This window comes from Dermacentor andersoni, chromosome 1 (genome assembly GCF_023375885.2).
Source record: "Dermacentor andersoni chromosome 1, qqDerAnde1_hic_scaffold, whole genome shotgun sequence".
NCBI lineage: Eukaryota > Metazoa > Arthropoda > Arachnida > Ixodida > Ixodidae > Dermacentor > Dermacentor andersoni.
In genome coordinates, this window is record NC_092814.1 from 67,613,115 (window position 1) to 67,631,849 (window position 18,735).

At 41.9% G+C, this 18,735-nt stretch overlaps 2 protein-coding genes across 4 annotated transcripts in view; one reads left to right on the forward strand and one right to left on the reverse strand.

The window, feature by feature from the left end:
• The first annotated feature begins 229 nt into the window (after positions 1-229).
• Positions 230-14,349, forward strand: Dus2 (Dihydrouridine synthase 2). 2 transcript variants are annotated; one of them, XM_050193289.3, is made up of 13 exons: positions 230-524; positions 645-690; positions 1,087-1,178; positions 1,364-1,407; positions 6,081-6,141; positions 6,216-6,329; positions 6,543-6,700; positions 7,615-7,780; positions 7,865-7,986; positions 8,063-8,227; positions 8,290-8,377; positions 8,436-8,503; positions 14,202-14,349. In XM_050193289.3, the coding sequence occupies exons 1-13, from the start codon at positions 408-410 to the stop codon at positions 14,314-14,316; spliced, it is 1,356 nt and encodes a 451-aa protein (XP_050049246.1). In that variant the 5' UTR covers positions 230-407; the 3' UTR covers positions 14,317-14,349. The 2 variants fall into 2 exon arrangements, with proteins under 2 accessions (XP_050049246.1, XP_054917554.1); XM_055061579.2 differs by lacking the exons at positions 230-524; positions 645-690 and adding an exon at positions 883-960.
• Positions 14,334-18,735, reverse strand: part of LOC126545410 (low-density lipoprotein receptor-related protein 2-like) — a 109,211-nt gene continuing 104,809 nt past the window's right edge. For both annotated transcript variants that reach the window (XM_050193256.3, XM_050193255.3), the window contains one exon: positions 14,334-16,988. In XM_050193256.3, the coding sequence (XP_050049213.1) occupies positions 16,845-16,988 (144 nt within the window). In that variant the 3' untranslated portion in view covers positions 14,334-16,844. The remainder of the gene's footprint in view (positions 16,989-18,735) is intronic.

The window sequence follows — 18,735 nt, forward strand, 5'->3', positions numbered from 1 at the left end:
GAGCTAGTGTTGCGGTGCGGCATTAATGGCAACTAATTTGGCCGGTAATAGCCAGTAAGAATAAAGATAGGTAGTACATAAGTAGAAATTTATTTTTTTACGAAATTTAGCGATCGTAAGGCCGCTAAATACGTCAAAATACACAAACCTCTGACCTGCTGACAACATTTTGGCCACGTAATTTGGCTACCTTTAGGCTTGGCTTCAAGCATGTTCAAGACAAGTCGCGTCGATCCGTTTGGTTCAGACGAAAGCGTGGTTGGTGCTGGCTTGGCTGTGGTTTCAGTGGTGCTGTGAACGTCGCGCTTTTGTTGACGTATTACGCAGGAAACTTGTAATATTATGATTTACTGTGAACTTGGTCATTCCAAATACACAGTTACTTGTGACAAAGACGCGAAACAAACATGACATCAAGCATTGGTTATAGGAACAAGACCATACTAGCCCCTATGGTTAGGATAGGCACTTTGCCTATGCGCCTTCTTGCTCTGCATTACGGTGCGGACCTCGTTTACACGGAGGTACGTTACTACCGTGTTGCTTATGTACCCTTGCTATCGCTTGTATTTCATTTACAATATATGACACACTCGGACAAGTTATCTAGAATGCGTTCACCGATGCTCTGTTTTATCATTTAGGAGCTCATCGACTACCGGTTGTTGAAGTGTCAGCGCATCGAGAATAGTAAGTATACTTCGGTGCAGCTGTTACATTCAACATTTATACACAAGCCGTGTATTTTGTGCGCTTCCCCTCTTTATTGTGTTAGTGTTGAGCATAACGCCCTTTATACATGACACCTGGTTAAGCAAAATAATTCGTAAGATGGTTATTTAATACCGTGTTTGTAAGTGTTATGTTGCTTTCTTTTTGTAGGCGCCAGCTTGTGCAATGTTGCGTAATATGCACACGTTACACAGAAATGTCATGTCCTAGTCTTGATGTGGATTACAGGTGAACTTGGCTATGCTCTGGCAAGCCCAGTTGCATAGCTTTTGACGAATGCTACATGAGGCGTGTGTACTTCCCGTTTTTAATAAGCCAGTCACACTAAACACTTGCTATGTTTTCATTTTCTAGAGGTACTCGGAACCATTGATTTTGTCGACGATGATCACCAAATCGTCTTAAGAACATGCGAGAAAGAGAAAGGCCGAAACATTCTCCAAATTGTGAGTACTTTGTTCGGTCTTGTTATGCACACACAGAGACAGGAAAAAGGACAGACCAGGAACTGTTGTGTGGTTGCATATACCTTGTAATAATAATTCGCAGAGTTCAGCATGTGACAGTTAAATGGTCATGCCGGAGGTGACTCTACTAGCATGTTTCTGATGTCGACTTTGCATTCCTTCAGGGAACCTGCAATCCTGAGCGTGCTGTTCAAGTTGCAAAGCTTGTGTAAGTATTGTGTACCATCATAGCGCAGAGTTGAATTTAGGAACCAAAGGCAACTATAGTTTGCATGTAAGCAGTGTTTATGCATTGGCATATTAGTGCTGTTTCAGCAATGCTCTGCAAGAGCTAAGCTGAAAACAGCATTGTGTGTAAACACTACTGATATACAGTTAAACCTCGATATAACGAAGTACTTAACTTTTTTTATAACCTCGTGTTCATAAAACCGTGTATTTAGAATCTCAATATAACGAAGTGTGTTTGTATGCGAGTTCGATATAACGAAATTTCACTGCCGCCGCAAAGGAATGCCGAGGCAATACGCAGATGGTCAAATGATTGAATTACAAGCGGCTGCTTGGAAACTCGTCCCTCAAATCGCGGGACAAGAGCCAACGCCGAAGTGGAGCCGCATCTTGTTCCGTATAAAGTCCAAGTGCGATAAGATCCTATCGCGCCACGCAGGACGCGAGTGAAAGTGTGTGAGGGTGAGACAAGAAAGAATGCACGGGTGCCGCCTTCCCGCGCGAGCAAAGGGAAAGAGGGGGAGGGTGCGAGCTCGTGGTAACGTGATCAAGCGCGCGCGAAGTGGGGGAGCGGGGCGGCAAGTTGGCGCGCGTCACGGCCGTGACTACGCATGGCTGAAAGCGCGGGTGAGCGCATACGCAGCCGTGCACCCTGCTTTAGAGGTTATCGGCCGCGTGTGCTAAGAGTGGGCGTGCCGAGAAGGCGTGGCTCCATGTAAGCTGTCTTACCGCGCGTTTAGTATTGGAGGTTGCGTAATCTAGAGTTTCGGTGACCCATTGGGGCTAGAGGCAGCCGAAGCATTCGCTCCCCGTTGCGGGCTCCTTTCCTGATAACGTCGTCTCAGTGCGGTCGACGCTATCAGTCGCGGGGGCGGAGTGCACGCGAAAGCGTGGCTGGCTTCGCTTAATTCGTACCGCTGAGAATTCTGTGGCCTGTTTCCGTGTAAGAAAAGTTTGTTGGCGACTGTACTTATTTGCATAAAAGGTCGAATGTCATAAAAACGAAATTTATATATAATGAAACAAATTGCCGATTTTACCGACTTCGTTATATCGTAGTTTAACTGTACTACAAGCGAGTAAAGAAAAGATAATACAGGCTGCACGGATGTCATAGCATGGAACTCGGGGATACAGTGCCACCATTACCGAGGGCATTGATGTCAGACTACGCAGCCGTTTACAGACTTGACGCCATCACTGAAATGGCAATTTGTACAGTATTTGGTTGCTGATCGAAAAGCAGATGCAAGTTGCATGAAATAAGGCTGAGCACAGGAATATACTTTTTGCCACTAGTAATGACAGACCAGTGTGAACACATGAAAGTGTAGCACTTGGCTTGCACGGATTTGTAGAACCGAACTAGAAACTGAGTTACTATTGTGTCTGTGGTCGTTGCTTCATAAAGTTGTTTCCAACTCTTCCATATTTTATGTTAAGCGTACCATGCTGCAAAATTGATATGCACACATCATGCAATATCAAAGCAGATTTCTTTGTAAACTTGAAGAACCTGGGGCTGAATTGACAAAGCTGTTTGCCAATGTTTGCTCAAAGTGTTTTGACGAATGGATATTTCTGTGAGTACAGGCCCGGGATAGCTGTATGCAACGAAGGCAACTTGCCTCATGAAATGACCCACCAAGATTTTTTACCACAAAAACTACAACTAGCCACCAGGCAAGTTCCTAGGCCATGGATGCGATAAGAAGTCAGTTGCATGCAGCGGAGAACACTGCTGCTCCTGCAGCGGGTGCCCATTTTCACCCTGCTAAGCATAATTGAACTATACTGTGCAGTACAGCAGCTCATACCCATCCTCTGGTAACTTAATTTGGTGTCAAATGACCTATGCACTGAAATAATGCATAATCGGCAGATGACACAAGGTTACATGACAACATGCATGGCAGCTCATGACAAGACCGTGTTACCTACTGCACCCTTGACATCAGTCAGTGCTGTGACAGATATACTCTGTACAAAGTCTGAATAGGTCCCACAGGTTCTCTAAAATATGTCAGATACAGTTCTGAGGAGGTCTCTTTTGCCATGCTATGAGCATGGTAACACAAGAAAGTGTAAACAATGCATATGATCAGTTTGACAGTTGTAAGCAAGCTGCCGCAGTGCAACCAGATGGCGATGAAATGTGCTCGGCAATGGTGGACGCATGTCCAGAAGGCAGCACCTGACATGAAATGCAACCTATGTATAGTTGGTCTGGTACCTCTGGTAAAATATGCATGAAAATATTTAACTAGCAAATAAAACCTTGAAAAAATGAATGCAAGAAAGCAACACATTGTCATGGATAGTATGCATAGAAACTGTTATGTAGCCATCACTGTATTGCTCACTTGCACTTCAGACTAAACAGTGTGTGCTGATATGTGCAATGGGCATCTCCAGGAGGTAAGTTTCAGAGTGCAAAAAAAATGGCATGACTTGTCTGAGTGGGATGTGCTTATGCTGATGTGAAGAGGGTGGTGGTATAAGGCTGTAATCTAGTTTATGCACAGTGCTGTGGAGGCAGCTTCCGCCAAATGGTGCTAAAGGAATATGGGTGTTTGCATAGTGTCATGCAAACTGCAAGGCTCATGCTGTAGTGAGGTTTTTGCACGTGAAGGAGGTAATGTCAGCTGGGATCCGTTGGTAGTTGTGTGTAATGTATGGACCAGATGTCATGAAATGAGCAATGATATAGTCAAATGATGGTGCTGAGACTTCACAGAAGGCCAATGAAATTGCTCACGTAGTAGCAACTATGCAGGTTAAAGTTATTGGTTGTAGACTTCTGTGACACTGGCATACAAAACTTCATGCCATATTACAGCATATGTCTGAATAGGATAATGCAAGTCTGCGCTTGTTACAATGGACCCGCGTACAACAGATTTTCGAGTATAACGGACCATATTTCAGCCTTAGTTTGTTCTACCTATATTATTAATGCAACGAAGTTTGCTTTTAACGGACCGCGCTACAACGGACTATCGCAACAGCGGACAAAATTAGCGGCAATTTTTGTCAAAATCTGGCATATAAAACGGACTTTTGGCGTGTCGGCACGGGCTAGCTACTGACTTGGGAGGGTCAGTCGACGATCGCGGCTCAATATCTTGCGCGCGAGGGAGGGAGGAAAGTGGGGTGGAAGCGTGCCGTCTTCCGCGTGCAAGGCACGGAGGGTAGGCGAGGGAAAGAGGGGGGGTTCTACTCTGGTGGCTGCTGTTAACGGCGCGGCCGTGCGACGCGACGCCGTGTCTTGAAAGCGATCTGCGATGTGGACAAAGTGCGCCCAGTGCTGGTAGCTTCGTATGCGCTGTGATTTTGACGTTTAGTTCGCGTTGAAGCAAAAGAGAGCACGAAAGTCAATTTGCTCACTGCTGCTGCTGCGCTTATCTTGCTTAATTTGCTATCGCAATTGATTCCTCGCCTTGCAAGCGAAACTGCGACTTTGTTTTTTACTATGGACATTCGTCACTCACTCTTTGCAATAAAATTGCTAGACATCTCGACGAAAGTTTCGGAAGTGAGACATTTCGGATATTACACACTTTGGATAAAACGGACATTCTTTTGCATTATTATCAGAGTCCGTTGTAACGAGAGTCGACTGTATGGCTATATGCCACTGTATTTGCAGTAATCAATAAAAAGTTTCTGATATTCTTGGCCAATTTAAGAGGAAGCTTTAGCTCGGGCGCTCCCATCTAAATACATGTTAAAGGAGAATTAGTTTTTCTCGGCAACCACTGCACCAAATTTGGTGAGGTTTGTTGCATTTAAAAGAAAAACTTAAAATCTAGTGACTGTTGGTTTTGAATTGTTGATTTAGGTTGTCAATTTTTTATTAAAAGATAGGCAAAAATCGAAAATTTTCAGAAAACGAAGCTATCAAATTTACAACGTTGTAACTCGGCAGTGACAAATGATATCACAATTATGTAAATTGCATCTAATAGAACATCTAAAGCCAACAAACTTGATATGTTACACATGAATCTCAAAAAATTTGTAATATGGAAATACAGCTTTTGCAGAACCCTTGTACACAATGTAACAAATTCATGTAAGATATAAGATTACATAACGATTCTGTCCGCTTTCAATGATCGAGTGAATACCGTTTACAGAACTGCAATATCTGTTCTTGATGCAGAGCTATTAATTTATACAGTTCGTGCTATTATATTTTTCAAACTGTCAGATTTTTGAAAACCCTTTTAACAACATTCAGGCCCTAAATCGAAATTTCGCTTCCGACAGTCACTAGAATTTAACTTTCTCTCTCAAATTCAACACTTTTCATTAAAATCGGTCCAGGTGTTATCTCAGAAAAACATTTTTGCGTTTTACATGTATTTGAATAGGCCGCGTCAGAGTTGGGCCTGAGCTAAAGGTTCCTTTTGACAGTTAATCGGAACTTACTTTCTGAATGTGCCTCGGTGGGTGCACTAATTTCCATAGCTTTAAGTTCAGGAGTAACCACATTTGGTTTGAATAGTTTAGCACTGTTTAGTTTCTTTGACAATGTATTCACTCAGCCTGTTAGAGCTTGTACGGCATGTTGGGTCATTGAACTTATTCATAACTTGGTGTATGTTGAGTTGTATTGCTGATGCATAATGTATGAATCTTTTTCAGTGAGAAAGATGTGGCTGGCATAGATGTGAACATGGGCTGTCCAAAGGAATTCTCCATAAAGGTCCTGTCATTGTGAGAAGCATTGACGTCGATGTGGTTGGCTGTTGCACTGATATATTTCGTACATTTTTTCAGGGTGGAATGGGTGCTGCTCTGCTAACACAAACTGACAAGGTGAAAGCCATCTTGACAGCCCTTGTCCAAAACACTGAGCTACCTGTAACGTGCAAGATTAGAGTTCTTGAAAAGGTATAGTGTTGAAACATGCATTCATTAGCTGTTGTAAGATTTCCAGGCTCTTGTGATAAAACTGAGTGCCAGAATATGATTGGTTGAAAAAGTACTTGTTCACTAAGTTTTTCTAAAAAAAAAACAATTTATGGCTGCTACATCACTTAAAAATGTAAGATTTTTGTAATGAGTAATCCAGCCTTTGACCTGTTTTCTGGTACACTTGCACAGCTGGAAGACACGTTGGCTCTTGGGAAACTGATTGAATCAACTGGTGTGAAAGCAATTGGTGTTCATGGACGAACAAAAGATGAACGACCACAACACGCCAACAGGAATGCAGTTATTAAAGCTCTGGCTGAGCATGTCAACATTCCCATCATTGCAAAGTAATTTCTCCTCTCTCTTCATGCATATGTTTTCAGTAGAATTTCATGTGTGGTGTAATAATGCCCTTTTTAAGTAGACATCACTGCATTTTTGGTCCTTTATAATTACAGTGGACTCTCTTTAAATGGAACCTCAAGGGACCAGGGAAATTGGTCTGTTTATCAGGAGTTCCATTTACTGAGAGGCAAAGCTGAATACAATTGCATGAATACAAAACCAAACAACCATGAAAATGGTGTTCCGTTTAAGAGTCAATTCTGTTTAAGCTATTTCCGTTTATTGAGATTCTACTGCATTGTCTTAAGGAAACAAAAGCCAAACATGCTTGTGTACACCGAGGTTGCACTGAGCTAACTGTAACATTTGCCCTTTAAGTCATACTTAAAATATTTCCTTCCACAGCTTAAACCATTCTGAAAAGGCTGCTCGTATTTGGAAATACATTCTTCTTTTTGTGTTGTGCCACCGCAGGGGCTCAAAGATATTACTAGTTGATTCTTTTTATGCATTTTCTTTCTTTAATGTTTATTTAATAGTAGTAATACAAATGCACAGTCTACTAAAAAATATTTCTCTCCCGTTCCTTAGTAATTTTATCTGTGACTTGCAATAATTCTCTGAAGTGGTTCTTTTGGGTTTATCTTGGCAACATGAAATGTTTGGATTTTCATTCCAGCAGAATAGTGCTGTGCAACATCAGCCTTCACGTAGATTGTTTGGCCACAGCTAATGTCCCAATTATTTGTATGTATAGTCAAGGCTTGTTATGTTATGAGGTTATAAGAAACTAATTACATTCTTTGGACAGTACCAATCCTGCAAGTTTCAAAGAAAGAGACAGTACCTGTAAAGTTAGCTGTACAGCAAGGGAAAAGGGCTTTGTTTTTATGTATACAAATTGCATTCTTTGCAGTGGGGGATCTGGAGAGATAGCCTGCTATGAAGACATTGAGCATTTTCGGCAGGCCACTGGTGCTGCTTCTGTGATGCTGGCTCGTCAGGCAGAAAGCAACTGCTCCATATTTAGAAAGGAAGGCAAGAAACCAATAGATGATGTTATACAAGAGTACCTTGCCTATGTAAGATTGCTGCTGTAATCATTTACCATGTTGAATGTGAGATGTAGAACATACACTCATTGCTTCATTTTGATTTTGTTACAGGCAATAGAATATGACAACAGGGCAACAAACACAAAGTACTGTGTTCAGCAGATGCTTGGCTCGCTTCAGGAAAGTGACAGAGGCAAAGCACTTTTGGCCAGTCAACAAATGGAGGAAATATGGTACTTTATGAGACATTTTGGCCTACTTAAATTGATGCTATGCACAACTGCAGTCTTGATGGTGGTTATCTTACAGTGTGCTCTGGAATATGCAAGATAAGCATGCTTCTTGGCAGCTCAAGCTCCAGGCTAGAGCAATGGCTTTGAGGGAACTCAGTAACAACTGCTATGCTGAGCCAGTGCTGAAGAAGTCCAAAATTGGAGATGATGAAGTGTGGCAAATGGAGGCTAAGTTTGTTAGGTAAGCTCTAAATGCAATGTGTTGGAATAGTTGTTTATTTTTGCTTTTTTAATGTACAACAGAAACATGTTTGAAATGGCAGACCTGCCAAAGACAGTGCTCATCAACTGGACAAGGAAAAATAATTATCCACATCCATTCTACAAAACTGTAAGTTCAACCTATTGAAGACCAGCTGTATACTTGATGGTCTTTTATTTGCTTTCAGGAATCCATGGAGAAAAGTTTTCGTTCTGTTGTGCTGGTAGATCGGAAAAAGTATTCCAGCACATACCTGTGAGTAAAGAAAATTTTCATATTTGGAGCTGTGGACTGTAGCAAGCAGCTCTTAATTTTATATGAGGAATATGTGTGCAGTTTGTTTGCTGGACAAGACCTTATCTCGTACCACAACGGCTTGGACAAAGCATTTTACTAAGGCCATTTTCAAGACCGAATTGAATCAAGTATTGAATACCTTTTGAATAGTTCTAGAATAATGAACAACCTTCATCACCATTACTTTAAAATGTTCATCTCGTAGTGTATTCACAACAGTAGCAAGTTGAAGTCATTACATTGCAGGTTATAAAGCGTTTATTAAAAGCACAAATTCAGCATTAGAATCAAATGAACAGTTTATATTCGCATACTCGGGACGTATTGCTGAGTGCACATGATAGCAGTTTGGCCCAGGAAGTTTGGCTGCCTGAGTGAGACAGCCTGTTTCACTATGTCACTTCTATGTAACTTCTTGTGTTTTATCTCTATGTTCACCGGGATGACATCTATGGCTTCTTTGCTCCAATTTTACGCTTGATTGCCCGCAGTTAGCAGTTTGAAATATTAATCAAATAGGGCAGTATTCAATTCTTTATTTTAATGTTTCGCTTAATTTGTACCGCTGATGTGAAGATATCGTCGATGTACGTGGCATGAAACTGTATCATTCATTGCTGACTCCCAAATTTATCAAAATGATTAGTTTTCTCATTCAGATTTGTTTTTTTTTTTTTTTTCGATTGCCCGATAATTCGGAAAATTCTGCGGCCCCTTTCCATGTAAAAGAAAAAAAAATTGATCGGTGACTGTACTTGCGTAAAATAGTAAATTTCTATTAAGGAAGCAGATTGCCAATTTTACAGAGTTGTTATATCTAGGTTTAACTGTATATACTGTTTCAACTAGAAACATTTTTTATCGGTAAAATGTTTCATGCAAGTTGCCTCCAATTTCATCTTAATTAAAACCTTTAGTGTTGTTTTGATAAATGTAGAAATAAGAACTGCGACTGTCAAGGGCTGTTGACTTGCTCATCCGGCTGAAAGCATCTGTATTGCGTGTTATCTCATTTAGAGAAGGGTAGTAATCCAGGGTCAAGACTTAGTTTACTGTATAATAATATTAAAAACAGTTTAAGTGACACTGAAAAGCTAGGCATTTCTGCCCCAGTGCTGGCTGTGCTACCAAGCTTTGTTTTATAATTGCTGCTGAATGCTAAGGGTTCTTGCAGATTATGATTGTAATGTCACATCCACTGAACTACTGCAGAGAGACACCCACAAGTGACATTTTGTGTGTATAAAATAATGGTGAAAGTCTAATTACAGCATTGACAATGTCATGGCAATTCAAGTTGGAATATATTTTTAAACACAATTTTCCTGCTGAGCAATGAAAGCTACAGTACTCTTCACATGTGTGTTTGAATGGTACTGGCAGTAGTCTGCTTGAGAGTGCTTTAGGTATGATTTAACTAGTATATACTATTTTAAAAATATTTTTATGCACTTGGAAGTTTTAAATGAGCGATTCAAAATCCTTTATTTAATCGGGCTGGTTCTTGTAATGCTGTGCTCTATTTGCTGCAACATATACTATAGTTGCATTGTGATGAAGGAACGGCTGAAATGCCGTTCTGGCATCTGTGCTTGTCCATCTTGATGTCATTGGTTCATTTAGAATCTGTTGCAGCATTCTGTCTTCCCACATGTGGCATTTTGAATGAATGCCCAGGAAGTGGTATATTCTACCAGCTTCTCTTGTGCTACAAACATGGGAAGAGCCGAGCACATTGTCTTCCTATTCTTGTACAACAGTGCTATGTTTTACAACTTCATCACTCTGGCCCATTATACTAAACTCGCAAAAGACACCACAGCATCTTTTTGTGTGCACTACAATCAGCACATCAACTGTGAAGTGCAGGAGTTGCAAAATAGTTCAGTGGATAGTGCTTTTAATAGTAAAAGCAAGGGTTCAATTCCCACTGACAATAGTGGGCAAGAAGAGGATGTACGAGAGTGATCTGTAAATTGGCTATCACAAGTGAAATTTCAACTGCCCGTCCCCTAACTCTTTACTACACAACTTTGTATGATATGAGCAACTGTAACAATTATCTTTCTGCTATAGGAAATTTTGATGTTAGACACAATTTGTGTTGCAAACTTGTAACAATGCAGTTATGTGGCAGACTTCTAGGAGAGTAGAAAAATGCAGGTCATATTACATTTTTATTTAAATATGACCATGAGAAAGTACATTTGCTGGTGAGATTCAAGAGGAATCTTGCTTGTTGAAGAAAGCTGGGCTATACTTTGAGAAATTACTCATAAAATTCCAGAAAATTCTATGAAGGTCGATGTTACTCAGATGATTGCTTATGCAGCGAATAGTGGCCTTTTCTTTGGGCAGTTTCAGGCGAAGTGACCCGTTTCCTTACAGTGATAGCATGCCAACTAAACACTCAATTTGAGCCCTTCCAAATGATTTGAGGGTTCCTTTCTACCCCTTTCAGGTGCTTCTGCTACGCCATCAGTGCGCTCCAAACTGCGACTTGTGTGATCTCATTCTTTTTTTGTGCTGTCCTCCAGGGTAAAATTTTAGCCGTACTCATCGGCCAGCTGTGCTGCATTCTTTACAGACACACCTTCCTGCCTGTCCTTAACCCAAAGGCGCACATTATACGTCAGGGTCTCGTGTAAAACTGCTCTAATCAGATTAAATCTGACAGCTTACTGACATTATCTGCCCCTGCTCCTTTCACCCACTCTGTGAAAAATTATCCTTCAGGCTACACGCAAACTCAACAATGCTTTCATTAGGCTTCTTTCTTTCTTGTCAAAATCTCCGAAATTCCTCTATGGAAAGCTTGTATTTGGTGAGCAAACTCTACTTCACTGAACTGTATATGCCTGCCTCGGCTGCGCTCAGTCGGGCCACCACTTGTGAGGCTTCTCCCAGCAGCAACGCAAGCAACTGCTTTGGCCATGTGTCCCTCTCACAAATCCATTCAAAATTTATCAGGTAGAGACCAATGTTACCCCTTGTTTTGTACGGCTGAAGCAAGCTTGTCATTTTCACACTCTCCGTTTGTGGTGGTGCCGCATTCGCAGTGCGGGCTAATCTCGCTTGCTCTAGTTTTGTTTCCTCGAGCTCAATTTCTGCCTGCCTCTCCTTCTCTTCCGCCCTTTCTTTCCTCTTGCGACATATCTTTTCCCAGGCATCCGTGAGCTCGTCCTCCTCGAAACCCACTTTATCACTTGCAGTACGAATTTCTGGCTTCCTCAACTTCTGCTTAATATCCATACTGAGCTCTGTTGGCAACAGCAGCAGCTCCTCTTTTTTTAACATTGTGATATCCATGCTTTTCCGAGAGCTGACTACAACTTCCCCTGTATTGACTGTGCACCCAATGGCGATCAACCACAGTTAATTGCCCGATAGAACCTTGTCCTTATCGTCTGTTAAAACTTAGTCTCTCCAGCACTTGCCCAACCTCAAGTTTGCGAAGGCCGCGTTTCCCGCAGCCACGTTCCCAGATCCTGAGGACTGCCTTCTTGATCTCACCGCTGCCAAGCTGTTTGTTGGGGCTCGTGGTAGCATTTAAAGGGGCCCTGAACCACCCCTCGGGCTTGGTGAAATAACATAGTCAGCGGGTAGCATACGCTGTTGTGAACATCTCAGCCAAGTTCTGCTGTCGTACGCGGTCCATGGAGCTCGCAAGCGGAGTGCGAAGTCACCTTTTTCTCAAACGCTCTCGTTTCAAAAACCCCATGCTCTTCGCTCTTTTCTGTGTACTCTATTTCGTCATAAAGCACACTCCAATACGCGCGGTTGCTATTGGTCACTGCGCTCCGCTACACCGCAGCTGCTGTGAGGTGCCGCCACGAGTCCAGTGGCTAAGCGCACTGCGGCTCTCTGAGGACAGCCACGTTTGGCTTACGTTTAGCGCGGCATAGGCACCAAATCGGAAATTTGAACTGCGCGCCATGGTGACGTCTCCGCCATAGCCTTCGCAGTGCAAGGCATTGGAGGAGGAATGGGAGCACAGCTGAGGCCGTGTTTGATTCCTGATAACTCCGCTTCTACTGAACGCATTGAAGTACTTTTTGCGGCAAAGTGGTTCTGAAATAGCCTACGTTCACTTCGATAAAAAGTGGTTGAGGGCCCCTTTAAGCCAGGAATCCTCCAGGCACAGGGATGAGTAGGTCCAGGAATAAGAGCGAAGGAATAAGGGTTTATATTACATTATTTACCCTGGCTCCAGATATGGAAGCCCACTCTGTTGGCGTGCATTAAATGTCTGACCTCACATCAGGACACGTCAGCCATCTTCTCTAGGAGACTAGACTAGGGAACTTGGTGACCATCTCTGCCAATCATAACTGTAAAACCACTCGCAAAAGCCCTCCCATGTTGTCCCACCATTCCGCCAGACTCTGCCTCCTGTGTTGCATCATCACCCCCGCATAAGTGGCAACCACGTCATAATCTTGGAAACTGAAGTCGATCCAGTTCACATGGTAGTCCTCGACATTGGCGCCGTTCATCAATTAGTGGGCTCTCAGTGACGGTCAGCTTGCAGTGACCTTTCATGGTTGTTATTGCGCCTACAGAATCCAGTGGTCATTGTCACGTCGAGGGAAGCTTCTTTGCTGACTCGTGGACGGTCACCGTCAGGGCTGTGGCGATGTCTGGACGGGTGCTGTTTGGGGGGGGGGGGGGGGTAGCCTCGTGGGAAACAGCTAAGGAATTCCCTTTGCTGTGTTGAGACGTAACAATAGTATGGCAACACATTATGGAGCAATATTCAGTCTTGCAGATCCTGCTAGAAGGAACTGCAGTGTAGCAACACAATTTGGGACTGCATAAAGGGCCTAGTTTCAGAGATGATATCGAGTAGCCACCATGCAAAATCTGTACGAGTCATAAAAGGCTTGCAAAAATAGAAGTTTCTGGATACTGAAACTGAAAAATACTGCCATTATAGCTCGCCAGAAATCGCACAGAACCCACCTTAGCTACTCAGCGTGACCTCCAAGATCAACTGGCACCCACGGCACGCTGAAAGTCTCAAAGGTGCTGTGCTTGCGTTGCAGTTAGCCTTTAATGGGCTGCTTTGCTGCACACTTGCCATGCTAGGTTACAAGTGGGAGATGTCGCATATTTCCCAGAGTGCACACTATTTCAAGAGCAAAGCACTGGTATGTCCCCATGATAGGTTGTTTCGAGAATACCATAGTTGGCAGTTGGTTGCCTTATACACTGAAGCATTTTTTTTTTCAACTTCAGGTGCATATTTAGACTGTTTGGGTGACTAGTGCAGCTTCACAGTCTAGAGCTATTATCTTGTAACACAGCTGGCGAGGCAATGGGTTGATACCCTCCTAGTTTCAGTGTAACTGTTATAGCAAGCATACTTAGCACTGCTGAGCCAGATTCAATCCTGGCTGCGGGGACTGCATTCTCATAGGTGTTGGGTTCACATTAAGGAACCCCAGGTGGTAAAAATTTGTAGATCCCTAATGTGTGCCTCATGATCAGATTGCGGTTTACGCATGAAAATCCCAGAATTTTTAATCTAAGTCTCCATGGCTAAAGTTGCTGGGCCACTCCTCTGAAGCAGCACATTGATCAGGTCACGTGACGTCCGACTGTGTATAGATGGTTTGATTTATGTGTTACTTACAGCCTTTATGCATCCGTGCAGTGAGAAGAACAAGAAATATGCCGAGCAGAGTGCTGCACTCGTGGCCTTATATGCCCTTGGACTGATTGACGGTTCCAAAATCAAGGGCAATACTGCCGGTATGCCATTTGAATAAAGAAACGCACAGCGATATTTTCTGCAGAGTGTATATTTCTGTGGAAATAATTTGTAATTACAGTACAGCAGCTACAACAAAAAAAATATCAAACTCTGCTTTGACATACCTCTGTAACATTTTGAAAACTGAAAAGGCAGGGTCAGGGATGTCGGAATAAAACAAGGTACTAGAGGAACACCATCTTGTATACAACAGATCTACAAAAATGAAAGCTCAAAAATGCAAGTTGTCAAGGCCTGACAAAAGCACAAAATCCACTATTCTTTCTTAGAATGAGTGTTCGCATTTGTCAGGGCTTGATTTGCCCAAAAATGACCAAACATGCTGACTGCATAAGCTGGTAAATAATAAATATCAGGTAGTAGAGAATAGAAATGCTTCATGGCAGAATTAATGCCCTCATTTAAAGCACATGTTTGAGACTCCACAATTCACTCTAGCTGCAGCACTTCAGAAAGCAATGCTACATCTTGCCAGTCATGAAAAACGTTACAGCAGCCTTGGCACTCGTTTTTTTTTCACCATTAGAACACATCATAAAAGGCCCATGCTGTTTCCATAAAACAGAACACAAGGCTTCAGTTACCTCTATATGCAGCTACAGCTAGTTGTACAGCTATTTTTCGAACTGCTAAATGAAGCACATCACATGACCACCAATAAAAACAGTGAGAGCCCTAATCACTGCTTGCATATTATGACTTGCCACAGACACCTAAAAAGCTGCAAATAAAATCTTGATGAATTTTCCTGAATGAAAGGTGTCTCAGTTCATGCACTGGAATTGCAATTGTACACAATGGTGACTAACACAACTTGTCATTTAGCACTGCTGACCATTTATGCATACAAGATTGTGTGAATGCGAACACTGTGATTGCACCGTTTATTTTCACATGTTAAGATTAAAGATAGTTTATATGAATAATTTTGAACATGGTGCATAAGCTATTACAAAATGAACTGAAGTAGAATACCCAGATTTAACTTTAAGGTGGCACAGGAAGTTCAGCACACTCAAAATTCTAAACATAACCCTCCTGTACTGGCTTTTTGTTTTGATCCAAAGTTGTAGAAAATAATGGTTTAAATGTCCATTCAATAGGCAAGTTTAAGTACTTCACTGTAAAGTGTGTTGACAGTAATTTGCTGCTCCATGTACAGCCACCCACAAGTTTTCAGAATGCAGAAGCCACCTAAAGTTGAATATCCTTGCACCCTATGCACACAGCCAGGAAACAAGAGTGCAATTGTACGTGCAGAGATAGCAATTGTGTGCATCCTCTGCATTCTGAAAACTGGACAGCTGTACAAATTGAAGTGCATGCACACACACATTATGGATGGACACACAAACTCGTAGGCATTTCACTTCATTCCTTCCCTCAGATGAAGTAATGTTATCCTATGGTCTGAAGAAGAAACATCTAAAAACGACAGGTTTGAAGACTATACAGACAACAAATGACCCACCAAAAAAAAACTAAGTTGTAAACTTGTGTTAATCATAAGTATCGTTCATTTTATATTATCATTGTTAGGCAAGTTTCTATTTCCTTCCAAAGTGCACAGCTTCCAGGAAGTATAGCGGGGCCAGACATGGCATCACCTCACAAATCTCATTTTGTGACTGTGTGCATTCAGAATGGCATATTAACATCATGCGTCTTCATCCCCTTTATGTACAGTCAAGTGCAAAATTTTAAGGACCAGAGTTGCCGCTAAATTTTTTTTTCTTCTCAGCCTAGGCATAAAGGCTGAAATCAGTGTACTGTCCACGTGCGCCTGCTTTACCAGCACCATGCTTTTATACAATTTCATGTTGCACAGCTGTGCTGGAAAAATTAATTTTTTTCATATACCGTGGTCTCTAGACTTTTGCACTCGACTGTATGTGCACAGGCCTGGTTCAAATCAAATGCAGTATGGAAAGACTAAAAAAAAAAAGTGACCAAAGAGCTAACACATAAGCTAGCCTTACTTTTATGGTTATGCTACATGAATGTGGACATGGCCTTTCTCCTTCACCACTGGCAAGTTAGCTTTGCACCTGCACTCTCTCGCCTGTTTTCACTCTGAAATGCTGTGCTTCGGAAAATATATGCATTCTTCAAATTATTTTCTAGCAACAGCAGCCAAGTTTTAATGATGGATGTGTTGGAATACAGAAAAATCACACCGCAGCCCCGGATTGGCTTAATGACTTTTACCCCTCATCTTGCCGCAGGAGATAAAGTGGCACATTGACAATGACAATCACTTCTCCCATGTGACAACCTCTTGCTCACATTAAGTTTAAAAAATAAAAACTTTTGACAGTGTTGTTGCTTTCATGTACCTTGTTAATATGTGACTGTTGTCCTTGCAAAAGAAACAGCAAAAAATGGTGACTGAACAAAGCAACAAAACTAAATGATGCACTGAATTAAGGAACAGCCATTTAAGCTTGCAGAATGGCAATGGCAGTCCAAAAGCTGCAGCCCAGAAACTTTGATGCTACAACACAATGGCGATGAGGATGATGATCACACTGGGTGTAGCCATGTGCTCTTTAAAATTGTTGTCAAAGGCTTTCTGGGCAATGATTCAAGGCCAATGAGCATGTTGCCATTTCCAGGACGTGGCTCTGGCTCGGTGTCTTCAAAAGCCAGGTTAGTCCCCATCAACAACTGCAAGCAAACAGAAAATGAAAAAGTATTCTCCGAAAACGGTCAGGATTATTAAACTGCTACTTTGGACAGACCACCCATACAAAGGTGCCGTTGAAGCACAGACCTAGAGTATAAAAAGCAAGTCACCAGCATAATTTGCAAGAGCTTTCACAAATTAGCTGCATAATTTATCAAAAGTTATAAAACTGAGAAAGATATGTAACAAAATTGCATAACAAAAATGCTCACTTATTGCTTAGCCATCTCAAAAACAAAAGGTTACTTCACTCTAGCTGTATTTGTCTACTGATTCATTTTACAGTTTCTAGCTTCAACACAATATGCAAACTAACGTATCCACATAAATACCACTAGGGCTTGTATGACTCTTTGATGGCTATGGCTACTGTGGCTGGCATGTTTCAGTGAGAGATTTTAACCTGGTAAATGTAGCCCTACTATCATAGCAAAGTTGAAAGACAAAGGTCAGGTCCTTGCAGCTGTGAGTAAATTTAAAAGGCTAGGCATTTTCCACTAAACAAGCCCAAAGAAAGTTTATGGAGTTTGCTATTACACAGACCATACAAATAACCTGCTGACAGAGGCTACACATGAATACAACATTGATGATGATGCTCAGGCTGTTGTGCCATGGAAATTACAGCTACAGAGAAAATTTGCAACCACAACTGCCAAGAATCACAGTCGCCACACACATGTCATCAATATCATTTAGTACTGACACACAAAGTAATACTGAGCCATAGCCATGTTTCTTCATCCACAATGTTGACGCATACAGCTGAAACCCATTGAAAACTGGTTTAAAAAAATTCCCATTATAACCTAGCTGCATCCAAATATCTCCGACAATGAAACTCTTACCCTCACAAACACTTTATATATACCGGCATTGAGTACTCTGCTAAACAATGTGGTGTCTTCATTCCTGCTATTTCAAATAGGATTACATCTTGTTATATTGACTGGCACTCAAATCCTGAGATTGATTGTGATGCCTGCATAATATATCGTACAAAAAATGCTTATAGGACTTGCTACTGTCATCCTGATTTGAGCAACATCTTTGACCTTTGAATCAGTACGACTAATGCAGTGTAAGCCTGCATAGCAGATATTTATCTTTTCAGCGATTTCAATTTTCCTTGCATTGAATGGGTGCAGCTGACGTCCAGCTGCCAAATGTTACTAGAATTAGAAACCTTTCCCAGATTGTCAACCAATGAATTTGCAGCTCTGACCCCATTTTAGGCTTAGTTCTTACAAACTACTCAGAAACTGTCGAGCATATGGCCTACAAGAACGGCTTTAGCAACGATTTCTTTCAATACTTCATATTACTTTACCCTACACAGGTGTCGCAACAAAAGCAATTCAAGATTAGAGGGCAATTAGTCCATGAATAACACTGATCTTAAATCTTTGACAATATATTGCTTTTTACAACCCAACTAGCAAAGATAACTGCATAATCTTCAGAGATAATATCCTCACTGGTGAGTCAGCATAACCACATAATCAGAACATCATAAATCTAACAATCTGAGCTGCGGCCACAATCGGTAGCAGATTATTCAAAGCCGAACACCGCTCACAGCACTCAATGCGCCTGCATGAAACTCTTGGTGCAGCTGCCACTTGGCAGTAGAGGAGAGCAGGGGCCACGTCCTCTGATTTCCCTTTACCAGTGGACTACTATGTACATGCAGATGGAAACTACCGGACCTATGACTGCTAGAGCTAT

What these genes read in the sequence shown, in the direction of transcription:
- Dus2 (XM_050193289.3), top strand. Translation starts at nt 408, where the DNA reads ATGACATCAAGCATTGGTTATAGGAACAAGACCATACTAGCCCCTATG. An exon ending in CGGACCTCGTTTACACGGAG is followed by an intron (nt 525 to 644) that starts GTACGTTACTAC and finishes TTTATCATTTAG; the next exon opens with GAGCTCATCGACTACCGGTT. An exon ending in CAACAAATGGAGGAAATATG is followed by an intron (nt 7,987 to 8,062) that starts GTACTTTATGAG and finishes GTTATCTTACAG; the next exon opens with TGTGCTCTGGAATATGCAAG.